The sequence below is a fragment of the Mixophyes fleayi genome, unplaced genomic scaffold (genome assembly GCF_038048845.1).
Source record: "Mixophyes fleayi isolate aMixFle1 unplaced genomic scaffold, aMixFle1.hap1 Scaffold_1599, whole genome shotgun sequence".
NCBI classification, from domain to species: domain Eukaryota; kingdom Metazoa; phylum Chordata; class Amphibia; order Anura; family Limnodynastidae; genus Mixophyes; species Mixophyes fleayi.
In genome coordinates, this window is record NW_027445990.1 from 13719 (window position 1) to 27199 (window position 13481).

General features: G+C 47.1%; 1 protein-coding gene across 1 annotated transcript in view; it reads left to right on the forward strand.

Moving 5' to 3' along the window:
• Positions 1-675: 675 nt before the first annotated feature.
• LOC142115248 (tyrosine-protein kinase FRK-like) overlaps positions 676-13481 on the forward strand; it is a gene marked incomplete at its 5' end in the record, with an annotated part of 30722 nt that continues 17916 nt past the window's right edge. Inside the window, 4 exons of the mRNA XM_075194115.1 lie at positions 676-794; positions 2988-3148; positions 3855-4020; positions 4499-4663. Coding sequence (XP_075050216.1) covers positions 676-794; positions 2988-3148; positions 3855-4020; positions 4499-4663 — 611 coding nt within the window. The remainder of the gene's footprint in view (positions 795-2987; positions 3149-3854; positions 4021-4498; positions 4664-13481) is intronic.

Below are 13481 nucleotides of genomic sequence, written 5' to 3' on the forward strand. Positions count from 1 at the left end.
TATTTGAAATCATGTAAAAATGTTGCAAAAAGTTAAACTTATGTTCATCACTAATGCCTAACTTGTGTAAGTTCATTTTCTTGTGAAAAAATATTGAAATAAAAAAAACATTAAAAAAATTTTTTAAAAAAAAATCACTAATTAATTAGATTTATGTAGGTTTTTGGTACAAATATGAACATAGTAATGTGTTTTGACATGGTATAGATGATTGTATGGTAAAAAATAGTTCAATAAAAAATATGTTAAAAGAAAGTACTGTAATGTGGATATTATCAATGTGTATCAATGTGTAATGCAATCTAATGTATGGAAATGTACGCAAAACATTTTTTTTGTGTTATACATGACAGTGTTAAAACTCACCTTCACTCCCCTAGAATCTTGTAAACACAATTTTTAATGCGCGGGGGCAGCGTTCCTTTTTTCAATTGAGTTGCGCAAGTTTTTCCGCTGCGCTAACTCAAAACGGTCGCTATTGCCGCAAAAACCCGCGGGAGATTTTTTTTTTTTAACACGGTGGGGAAAAAAAAAAATCTTGCTAACAATTGAGTAATCTTGCTGCTATATGAGTATATATACCAAGTATATACCAAGTTCTCACGTAATATGAGTATATGTGCCAGGTAGACTCTCTTATAATGCTGATTTTAACTCTGTCCTCTGTATTTCCAGCTGGTATTTTGGTCCATTAACAAAGCTTGATGCCAAGCGCTATCTCCTGCAGGAACAGAACGAGACCGGCTCATACCTGGTGTGGAGAAAGTTAGAAGATCGTTGCTACTATGTCTCCGGTATGTCTTTACTTCACTTCTTTGTGTCCATTTTACACCAGCTAGGACTAAGGAAGAAGTATTGTAATATTCCCATGATAGTTCCCAAAATACAGCTTCCCAATAAAGTCCATTAACTGGAGTACTGTGCTATCTCTTCTATAGTCTGTAAGTAAAACTGCATTAACTTGAATTCCATTAAACGTCCCTTTATAACACCAGTCTCATGGCAATGCTAGTCTTGACAATGTTGTAAGCTAGGTGGTACTAATCCTTCTCGGTACCAGATATGCTCTACTAATCTAGGACATTCTATTCTAGGACGTACTTACTGGTACAGTTGGCTTGGTAGAGTTGGTCAGTCTAGAACGTACTTACTGGTACAGTTGGCTTGGTCGAGTTGGTGAGTCCAGAACGTACTTACTGGTACAGTTGGTTTGGTACCGTTGGTCAGTCAGGACATACTTACTGATACAGTTGACTGGGTAGAGTTGGTCAGTCCAGGTTCAGCCAACAATAGTTAGTGTGGATGGACTTTGTCATTATACCATTATACTATATAAGTTTTATGGTAGAGTTGGTAAGTCCAGGACGTACTTACTGGTACAGTCAGCTTGGTAGAGTTGGTCAGTCCAGGACGTACTTACTGGTACAGTCGGCTTGGTAGAGTTGGTCAGTCCAGGACGTACTTACTGGTACAGTCGGCTTGGTAGAGTTGGTCAGTCCAGGACGTACTTACTGGTACAGTCAGCTTGGTAGAGTTGGTCAGTCCAGGACGTACTTACTGGTACAGTCGGCTTGGTAGAGTTGGTCAGTCCAGGACGTACTTACTGCTACAGTCGGCTTGGTAGAGTTGGTCAGTCCAGAACGTACTTACTGGTACAGTCGGCTTGGTAGAGTTGGTCAGTCCAGGACGTACTTACTGGTACAGTCAGCTTGGTAGAGTTGGTCAGTCCAGGACGTACTTACTGGTACAGTCGGCTTGGTAGAGTTGGTCAGTCCAGGACGTACTTACTGGTACAGTTGGCTTGGTAGAGTTGGTCAGTCCAGGACGTACTTACTGGTACAGTTGGCTTGGTAGAGTTGGTCAGTCCAGGACGTACTTACTAGTACAGTTGGCTTGGTAGAGTTGGTCAGTCCAGAATGTACTTACTGGTACAGTTGGCTTGGTAGAGTTGGTCAGTCCAGGACGTACTTACTGGTACAGTTGGCTTGGTAGAGTTGGTCAGTCCAGGACGTACTTACTGGTACAGTTGGCTTGGTAGAGTTGGTCAGTCCAGAACGTACTTACTGGTACAGTTGGCTTGGTAGAGTTGGTCAGTCCAGGACGTACTTACTGGTACAGTTGGCTTGGTAGAGTTGGTCAGTCCAGAACGTACTTACTGGTACAGTCGGGTTGGTAGAGTTGGTCAGTCCAGAACGTACTTACTGGTACAGTCAGCTTGGTAGAGTTGGTCAGTCCAGGTTCAGCCAACAATAGTTAGTGTGGATGGGCTTTGTCATTATACCATTATACTATATAAGTTTTACTCTAATTACTAAGATAGTTTGTTCCAAGTTTCCAGCACACAATGGTCTTTTCTTCAGGTGTGATCTACAGTTGTGAAACTGTGGTTTATAATTACACACCGTCATATGGCATAATGTGATATAAGGTGCTGAGCGAGTGGAATCACACAGGGAGACATGATAAAACTATAGGGGCCTGTTCCTTATCTTGGCCTTGTCTCTGGGACCATGCTGACCCCCATTGGGTGAAATTCTATAGAGTTGTGATATCCGTCATAGTGGAACATAAGTTACTGGCCATGTTCTGTTACAACAGCTGCAGCTTCTATGATGTTGGCCATTATTGGAATCCGTTCTATGTTACTGTCCTCTAATGCTTATTAGTTTTACTTTTAATCATTGTTTTGGGTCATTGCCTCTTACAGCCTGTAGGTGGTGCTGTTACCAAAATTGTAAATTAAGACTTTCAGCTAAGGATGGTTATGTACTAACATTGCTCAGAGGTGCAGATCTTCATTCAAACCGTGGCAACCAATTAGACTTTTACTTCCATTGTCTAACCTGCCCTGGGCAGACTGATTGGTTGCTGTGTCTTAGTGCTGATTTTCACCTTTGGGCATAGTAAGTAAAGACTTCACTACAGAACTAAGTATAGTGAAATATGCGTCACAATATGGCACAAATTACTGTCCTCTCTCCTCACAGTGCGCATTGGTGAGTTGGTGAGACATTACAGAGTCCATCAGTCTGATGTCTCCTTCTATCTGGTGGAACAAAGACCATTCTCCAACATAAAGGAACTTGTCCAATATTACCAGGAATCATCCAATGGGCTCTGTGCCAGGCTGGAGGAACCGTGCGTTAAGGTGAGCTAATGGGGCAGACCGGAGCCTACATTATACATCCAATAATTATATACTAAATAACGCTATCCTCCTCCTAGACAAGTCCTAGCTCACCCCTATTTCAAGTATTCCAGCATAGTCACCCACAAACATATAGAGGATATGAGTCTGTATCATACAGTATATTCCTATTTGCCATCTCATGAGCAACAATTTGAAAACCATTCCACAACATATTTGTCGTATTTGGCCATGGAATATGGTCTTATATGCTTTCGGTCCTATCCCAACGTCACCACCACACCGGACTGAGCTGACCTTCATTATCCCAGCTCTATTAATAGACTACACAAATACAGTGAGGGAGGGCAAAGCCAAACTGCAATTTAACGATTGTATCACCAGAACCTCAATCGTCTCTAAACCCTTCTTCAACATCGCCCAGTCAATGCCCCTTGTCACCCCAACTTCTGTCCCCAGCTCCACTAAATATTTTCCAGGTCTTGAGTTGTGTGTTGACGCGTCTTAATTTGGAGGTTAAACTAAAAGAAACAGTAAATTTAAATATATGGAATTTGGAAGGTAACTGGGTCAATAGGAGATGAGAAGCAATTTCTTCTCATTAGAGAATAATAATAGCAGTCTTTACTTCGTTAAATGTAAACTGACCATACGTATTAAAAATGTTTTAGGAGAAATATGCTCAGCTTTTATTTCCTCTTTAAAGCTGGACCTTCCATCTGTGACCAGTATATCCCACACAACAGTAGACCAACTGGAGATCGATCCCAGCTCCATACAGAGGGTGGATAAGCTGGGGAGTGGGAAATTCGGCTTGGTGTGGCTGGGACTGTGGAATGGAACCACAGAAGTAGCTGTGAAGGAACTTCAAGGTGATACCAATATTCCAGCCCTCTCCAACCCCAATCTTCATCTCAATGTGCTGATCTTGTTCAACTCTTTACTCAGCTGTTATTGACCTCTTCCTCCTCCAGCTAGAGATCGTTAGGATAATGATGGATTCTGAAGGACTATTTACAACATATCGGGTCTGAACAAATTTTGGGTATATTGAACCTGTTAGAATGCAGAGAACTTATTAGGTTAATAATGTGGATCAGGAGATTATGAGCAGACTGTGATGTTTACATCTGTCCAGATTAGGCCACTTCAGGACTTCACTAGTGCTATACATTTGTTTTGATGGTTCACAAAACACGAACAATCAAGTTAGTTAACAAACCAATCAGCAAATTGAAATGTATCAGCTTTGTTGTCTGTCATCAAAACATGATTCTACAACATGGTAGGTACAGACAACGGGGCACATACTGTGGTAACTCCTATGTAACTTTCAGTTTGTTGTTTCAGTGACTCCAGAGTCATTGCAGAAATCATTGTATGGGGAGGCGGAGACCATGTGGAAATTGAGCCACGAGAAGCTGTTGAAGCTATACGCAGTTTGTCTACAAACTCAACCCGTCTTCATCGTTACTGAGTACATGAAGAATGGCACCATCAAGAGGTACCTGCGAGGTGGGTAATCCAGGAAACACCATCACTTCCATATTACTTCACCCTATATATTATATACATTACTTGTCAAACTCTAACTATCGCTTTGTACAGTGTCCTGCACATGTCATTCTATTTGTAATGCTGTTTTAAAGGGAATACAATCCCTTCAGGCAGAAATAGATTTAATAAGGTGGAATGAATAATCAGTCAGACAGAAAAGTGTTACAGCCAAGGGCAGGGAAATGTTACAGCCAAGGGCAGGGAAGTGTTACAGCCAAGGGCAGGGAAATGTTACAGCCAAGGGCAGGGAAGTGTTACAGCCAAGGGCAGGGAAATGTTACAGCCAAGGGCAGGGAAATGTTACAGCCAAGGACAGGGAAATGTTACAGCCAAGGACAGGGAAATGTTACAGCCAAGGACAGGGAAGTGTTACAGCCAAGGACAGGGAAATGTTACAGCCAAGGGCAGGGAAATGTTACAGCCAAGGACAGGGAAATGTTACAGCCAAGGGCAGGGAAATGTTACAGCCAAGGACAGGGAAATGTTACAGCCAAGGACAGGGAAATGTTACAGCCAAGGGCAGGGAAATGTTACAGCCAAGGGCAGGGAAATGTTACAGCCAAGGGCAGGGAAATGTTACAGCCAAGGGCAGGGAAATGTTACAGCCAAGGACAGGGAAATGTTACAGCCAAGGACAGGGAAAAGTTACAGCCAAGGACAGGAAAGTGTTACAGCCAAGGGCAGGGAAGTGTTACCGCCAAGGACAGGGAAATGTTACAGCCAAGAGCAGGGAAATGTTACCGCCAAGGACAGGGAAATGTTACAGCCAAGGACAGGGAAATGTTACAGCCAAGGGCAGGGAAATGTTACCGCCAAGGACAGGGAAATGTCACAGCCAAGGACAGGGAAATGTTACAGCCAAGGGCAGGGAAATGTTACAGCCAAGGGCAGGGAAATGTCATAGCCAAGGACAGGGAAATGTTACAGCCACAGGCAGGGAAATGTTATAGCCAAGGACAGGGAAATGTTACAGCCAAGGACAGGGAAATGTTACAGCCAAGGACAGGAAAGTGTTACAGCCAAGGGCAGGAAAATGTTACAGCCAAGGGCAGGGAAATGTTACAGCCAAGGGCAGGGAAATGTTACAGCCAAGGACAGGGAAATGTTACAGCCAAGGGCAGGGAAATGTTACAGCCAAGGACAGGGAAATGTTACAGCCAAGGGCAGGGAAATTTTACAGCCAAGGGCAGGGAAATGTTACAGCCAAGGGCAGGGAAATGTTTCAGCCAAGGACAGGGAAAAGTTACAGCCAAGGACAGGGAAATGTTACAGCCAAGGGCAAGGAAATGTTACAGCCAAGGACAGGGAAATGTTACAGCCAAGGGCAGGGAAATGTTACAGCCAAGGACAGGGAAATGTTACAGCCACAGGCAGGGAAATGTTACAGCCAAGGACAGGGAAATGTTACAGCCAAGGGCAGGGAAATGTTACAGCCAAGGACAGGGAAATGTTACAGCCAAGGGCAGGGAAATGTTACAGCCAAGGACAGGGAAATGTTACAGCCAAGGGCAGGGAAATGTTACAGCCAAGGACAGGGAAATGTTACAGCCAAGGGCAGGGAAGTGTTACAGCCAAGGGCAGGGAAATGTTACAGCCAAGGGCAGGGAAATGTTACAGCCAAGGGCAGGGAAAAATTACAGCCAAGGGCAGGGAAATGTTACAGCCAAGGACAGGGAAATGTTACAGCCAAGGGCAGGGAAGTGTTACAGCCAAGGGCAGGGAAATGTTACCGCCAAGGACAGGGAAATGTTACAGCCAAGGACAGGGAAATGTTACAGCCAAGGGCAGGGAAATGTTACAGCCAAGGGCAGGGAAATGTTACAGCCAAGGGCAGGGAAATGTTACAGCCAAGGACAGGAAAGTGTTACAGCCAAGGGCAGGGAAGTGTTACAGCCAAGGGCAGGGAAGTGTTACCGCCAAGGACAGGGAAGTGTTACAGCCAAGGGCAGGAAAGTGTTACAGCCAAGGACAGGGAAATGTTACAGCCAAGGACAGGGAAATGTTACAGCCAAGGGCAGGGAAATGTTACCGCCAAGGACAGGGAAATGTTACCGCCAAGGACAGGGAAATGTTACAGCCAAGGGCAGGGAAATGTTTCAGCCAAGGACAGGGAAAAGTTACAGCCAAGGACAGGGAAATGTTACAGCCAAGGGCAGGGAAATGTTACAGCCAAGGACAGGGAAATGTTACAGCCAAGGGCAGGGAAATGTTACAGCCAAGGACAGGGAAATGTTACAGCCAAGGGCAGGGAAATGTTACAGCCAAGGGCAGGGAAATGTTACCGCCAAGGACAGGGAAATGTTACAGCCAAGGGCAGGGAAATGTTTCAGCCAAGGACAGGGAAAAGTTACAGCCAAGGACAGGGAAATGTTACAGCCAAGGGCAGGGAAATGTTACAGCCAAGGACAGGGAAATGTTACAGCCAAGGGCAGGGAAATGTTACAGCCAAGGACAGGGAAATGTTACAGCCAAGGACAGGGAAATGTTACAGCCACAGGCAGGGAAATGTTACAGCCAAGGACAGGGAAATGTTACAGCCAAGGGCAGGGAAATGTTACAGCCAAGGACAGGGAAATGTTACAGCCAAGGACAGGGAAATGTTACAGCCACAGGCAGGGAAATGTTACCGCCAAGGACAGGGAAAAGTTACAGCCAAGGGCAGGGAAATGTTACAGCCAAGGACAGGGAAATGTTACAGCCAAGGGCAGGGAAGTGTTACAGCCAAGGGCAGGGAAATGTTACAGCCAAGGGCAGGGAAATGTTACAGCCAAGGACAGGGAAAAGTTACAGCCAAGGGCAGGGAAATGTTACAGCCAAGGACAGGGAAATGTTACAGCCAAGGGCAGGGAAGTGTTACAGCCAAGGGCAGGGAAATGTTTCAGCCAAGGACAGGGAAAAGTTACAGCCAAGGACAGGGAAATGTTACAGCCAAGGGCAGGGAAGTGTTACAGCCAAGGACAGGGAAATGTTTCAGCCAAGGACAGGGAAATGTTACAGCCACAGGCAGGGAAATGTTACAGACAGGGAAGTGTTACAGCCAAGGACAGGGAAATGTTACAGCCAAGGACAGGGAAATGTTACAGCCACAGGCAGGGAAATGTTACAGCCAAGGGCAGGGAAATGTTTCAGCCAAGGACAGGGAAATGTTACAGCCAAGGGCAGGGAAATGTTACAGCCAAGGACAGGGAAATGTTACAGCCAAGGACAGGGAAATGTTACAGCCAAGGGCAGGGAAATGTTACAGCCAAGGACAGGGAAATGTTACAGCCAAGGGCAGGGAAATGTTACAGCCAAGGGCAGGGAAGTGTTACAGCCAAGGACAGGGAAGTGTTTCAGCCAAGGACAGGGAAATGTTACAGCCACAGGCAGGGAAATGTTACAGACAGGGAAGTGTTACAGCCAAGGACAGGGAAATGTTACAGTCAAGGACAGGAAAGTGTTACAGCCAAGGACAGGGAAATGTTACAGCCAAGGACAGGGAAATGTTACAGCCAAGGGCAGGGAAATGTTACAGCCAAGGACAGGGAAATGTTACAGCCAAGGACAGGGAAATGTTACAGCCAAGGGCAGGGAAATGTTACAGCCAAGGGCAGGGAAATGTTACAGCCAAGGGCAGGGAAATGTTACAGCCAAGGGCAGGGAAATGTTACAGCCAAGGGCAGGGAAATGTTACAGCCAAGGACAGGAAAGTGTTACAGCCAAGGGCAGGGAAGTGTTACAGCCAAGGGCAGGGAAGTGTTACCGCCAAGGACAGGGAAATGTTACAGCCAAGGACAGAGAAATGTTACAGCCAAGGGCAGGGAAATGTTACCGCCAAGGACAGGGAAATGTTACCGCCAAGGACAGGGAAATGTTACAGCCAAGGACAGGGAAAAGTTACAGCCAAGGACAGGGAAATGTTACAGCCAAGGGCAGGGAAATGTTACAGCCAAGGACAGGGAAATGTTACAGCCAAGGGCAGGGAAATGTTACAGCCAAGGACAGGGAAATGTTACAGCCAAGAGCAGGGAAATGTTACCGCCAAGGACAGGGAAATGTTACAGCCAAGGGCAGGGAAATGTTTCAGCCAAGGACAGGGAAAAGTTACAGCCAAGGACAGGGAAATGTTACAGCCAAGGGCAGGGAAATGTTACAGCCAAGGACAGGGAAATGTTACAGCCAAGGGCAGGGAAATGTTACAGCCAAGGACAGGGAAATGTTACAGCCAAGGACAGGGAAATGTTACAGCCACAGGCAGGGAAATGTTACAGCCAAGGGCAGGGAAATGTTACAGCCAAGGGCAGGGAAATGTTACCGCCAAGGACAGGGAAAAGTTACAGCCAAGGGCAGGGAAATGTTACAGCCAAGGGCAGGGAAGTGTTACAGCCAAGGACAGGGAAATGTTTCAGCCAAGGACAGGGAAATGTTACAGCCACAGGCAGGGAAGTGTTACAGCCAAGGGCAGGGAAATGTTACAGCCAAGGGCAGGGAAATGTTACAGCCAAGGACAGGGAAAAGTTACAGCCAAGGGCAGGGAAATGTTACAGCCAAGGACAGGGAAGTGTTACAGCCAAGGACAGGGAAGTGTTACAGCCAAGGACAGGGAAGTGTTTCAGCCAAGGACAGGGAAATGTTACAGCCAAGGGCAGGGAAGTGTTACAGCCAAGGACAGGGAAATGTTACAGCCAAGGACAGGGAAATGTTACAGCCAAGGGCAGGGAAGTGTTACAGCCAAGGACAGGGAAATGTTACAGCCAAGGGCAGGGAAATGTTACAGCCAAGGGCAGGGAAATGTTACAGCCAAGAGCAGGGAAATGTTACAGCCAAGGGCAGGGAAATGTTACAGCCAAGGGCAGGGAAATGTTACAGCCAAGGGCAGGGAAGTGTTACAGCCAAGGACAGGGAAATGTTACAGCCAAGGGCCGGGAAATGTTACAGCCAAGGACAGGGAAATGTTACAGCCAAGGGCAGGGAAATGTTACAGCCAAGGACAGGGAAATGTTACAGCCAAGGGCAGGGAAATGTTACAGCCAAGGGCAGGGAAATGTTACAGCCAAGGGCAGGGAAATGTTACAGCCAAGGGCAGGGAAATGTTACAGCCAAGGGCAGGGAAATGTTACAGCCAAGGGCAGGGAAATGTTACAGCCAAGGGCAGGGAAGTGTTACAGCCAAGGACAGGGAAATGTTACAGCCAAGGGCAGGGAAATGTTACAGCCAAGGACAGGGAAATGTTACAGCCAAGGGCAGGGAAATGTTACAGCCAAGGACAGGGAAATGTTACAGCCAAGGGCAGGGAAATGTTACAGCCAAGGACAGGGAAATGTTACAGCCAAGGGCAGGGAAATGTTACAGCCAAGGACAGGGAAATGTTACAGCCAAGGGCAGGGAAATGTTACAGTCAAGGACAGGAAAGTGTTACAGCCAAGGGCAGGGAAATGTTACAGCCAAGGACAGGAAAGTGTTACAGCCAAGGGCAGGGAAATGTTACAGCCAAGGACAGGGAAATGTTACAGCCAAGGACAGGGAAATGTTACAGCCAAGGGCAGGGAAATATTTCAGCCAAGGACAGGGAAATGTTACAGCCACAGGCAGGGAAATGTTACAGACAGGGAAGTGTTACAGCCAAGGACAGGGAAATGTTACAGCCAAGGACAGGGAAATGTTACAGCCAAGGACAGGGAAATGTTACAGCCAGGGGCAGGGAAATGTTACAGCCAAGGGCAGGGAAGTGTTACAGCCAAGGGCAGGGAAATGTTACAGTCAAGGACAGGGAAATGTTACAGCCAAGAGCAGGGAAATGTTACCGCCAAGGACAGGGAAATGTTACAGCCAAGGGCAGGGAAATGTTTCAGCCAAGGACAGGGAAATGTTACAGCCAAGGACAGGGAAATGTTACAGTCAAGGACAGGGAAATGTTACAGCCAAGGGCAGGGAAGTGTTACAGCCAAGGGCAGGGAAATATTTCAGCCAAGGACAGGGAAATGTTACAGCCACAGGCAGGGAAGTGTTACAGACAGGGAAGTGTTACAGCCAAGGACAGGGAAATGTTACAGCCACAGGCAGGGAAGTGTTACAGACAGGGAAGTGTTACAGCCAAGGACAGGGAAATGTTACAGACAGGGAAGTGTTACAGCCAAGGACAGGGAAATGTTACAGCCAAGGACAGGGAAATGTTACAGCCAAGGACAGAGAAATGTTACAGCCAAGGACAGGGAAATGTTACAGCCAAGGACAGGAAAGTGTTACAGCCAAGGGCAGGGAAGTGTTACAGCCAAGGACAGGGAAATGTTACAGCCAAGGACAGGGAAATGTTACAGCCAAGGGCAGGGAAGTGTTACAGCCAAGGGCAGGGAAGTGTTACAGCCAAGGACAGGGAAATGTTACAGCCAAGGACAGGGAAATGTTACAGCCAAGGGCAGGGAAGTGTTACAGCCACAGGCAGGGAAATGTTACAGACAGGGAAGTGTTATAGCCAAGGACAGGGAAATATTACAGCCAAGGACAGGAAAGTGTTACAGCCAAGGGCAGGGAAGTGTTACAGCCAAGGACAGGGAAATGTTACAGCCAAGGACAGGAAAGTGTTACAGCCAAGGGCAGGGAAGTGTTACAGCCAAGGACAGGGAAATGTTACAGCCAAGGACAGGGAAATGTTACAGCCAAGGACAGGAAAGTGTTACAGCCAAGGGCAGGGAAATGTTACAGCCAAGAGCAGGGAAATGTTACCGCCAAGGACAGGGAAATGTTACAGCCAAGGACAGGGAAATGTTACAGCCAAGGACAGGGAAATGTTACAGCCAAGGGCAGGGAAATGTTACAGCCAAGGACAGGGAAATGTTACAGCCAAGGACAGGGAAATGTTACAGCCAAGGGCAGGGAAGTGTTACCGCCAAGGGCAGGGAAATGTTACAGCCAAGGGCAGGGAAATGTTACAGCCAAGGGCAGGGAAATGTTACAGCCAAGGGCAGGGAAATGTTACAGCCAAGGACAGGGAAATGTTACAGCCAAGGACAGGGAAATGTTACAGCCAAGGACAGGGAAATGTTACAGCCAAGGACAGGGAAATGTTACAGCCAAGGGCAGGGAAGTGTTACCGCCAAGGGCAGGGAAATGTTACAGCCAAGGGCAGGGAAATGTTACAGCCAAGGGCAGGGAAATGTTACAGCCAAGGGCAGGGAAATGTTACAGCCAAGGACAGGGAAATGTTACAGCCAAGGACAGGGAAATGTTACAGCCAAGGACAGGAAAGTGTTACAGCCAAGGGCAGGGAAATGTTACAGCCAAGGACAGGGAAATGTTACAGCCAAGGACAGGGAAATGTTACAGCCAAGGGCAGGGAAATGTTACAGCCAAGGACAGGAAAGTGTTACAGCCAAGGGCAGGGAAGTGTTACAGCCAAGGACAGGGAAATGTTACAGTCAAGGACAGGAAAGTGTTACAGCCAAGGACAGGGAAATGTTACAGCCAAGGGCAGGGAAATGTTACAGCCAAGGGCAGGGAAATGTTACAGCCAAGGGCAGGGAAATGTTACAGCCAAGGACAGGGAAATGTTACAGCCAAGGGCAGGGAAATGTTACAGCCAAGGACAGGAAAGTGTTACAGCCAAGGACAGGGAAATGTTACAGTCAAGGACAGGAAAGTGTTACAGCCAAGGACAGGGAAATGTTACAGCCAAGGGCAGGGAAATGTTACAGCCAAGGACAGGAAAGTGTTACAGCCAAGGGCAGGGAAGTGTTACCGCCAAGGACAGGGAAATGTTACAGCCAAGGACAGGGAAATGTTACAGCCAAGGGCAGGGAAATGTTACCGCCAAGGACAGGGAAATGTTACAGCCAAGGACAGGGAAATGTTACAGCCAAGGACAGGGAAAAGTTACAGTCAAGGACAGGAAAGTGTTACAGCCAAGGACAGGGAAATGTTACAGCCAAGGGCAGGGAAATGTTACAGCCAAGGGCAGGGAAATGTTACAGCCAAGGACAGGGAAATGTTACAGCCAAGGACAGGGAAATGTTACAGCCACAGGCAGGGAAATGTTACAGCCAAGGGCAGGGAAATGTTACCGCCAAGGACAGGGAAATGTTACAGCCAAGGGCAGGGAAATGTTACAGCCAAGGGCAGGGAAATGTTACAGCCAAGGGCAGGGAAATGTTACAGCCAAGGACAGGGAAGTGTTACAGCCAAGGACAGGGAAATGTTACAGCCAAGGGCAGGGAAATGTTACAGCCAAGGACAGGGAAATGTTACAGCCAAGGGCAGGGAAATGTTACAGCCAAGGACAGGGAAATGTTACAGCCAAGGACAGGGAAATGTTACAGCCAAGGACAGGGAAAAGTTACAGTCAAGGACAGGAAAGTGTTACAGCCAAGGACAGGGAAATTTTACAGCCAAGGGCAGGGAAATGTTACAGCCAAGGGCAGGGAAATGTTACAGCCAAGGACAGGAAAGTGTTACAGCCAAGGGCAGGGAAATGTTACAGCCAAGGACAGGAAAGTGTTACAGCCAAGGACAGGGAAATGTTACAGCCAAGGACAGGGAAATGTTACAGCCAAGGGCAGGGAAATGTTACAGCCAAGGGCAGGGAAATGTTACAGCCAAGGGCAGGGAAATGTTACAGCCAAGGACAGGGAAATGTTACAGCCACAGGCAGGGAAATGTTACAGCCAAGGGCAGGGAAATGTTACAGCCAAGGGCAGGGAAGTGTTACAGCCAAGGGCAGGGAAATGTTACAGCCAAGGACAGGGAAATGTTACAGCCAAGGTCAGGGAAGTGTTACAGCCAAGGGCAGGGAAAAGTTACAGCC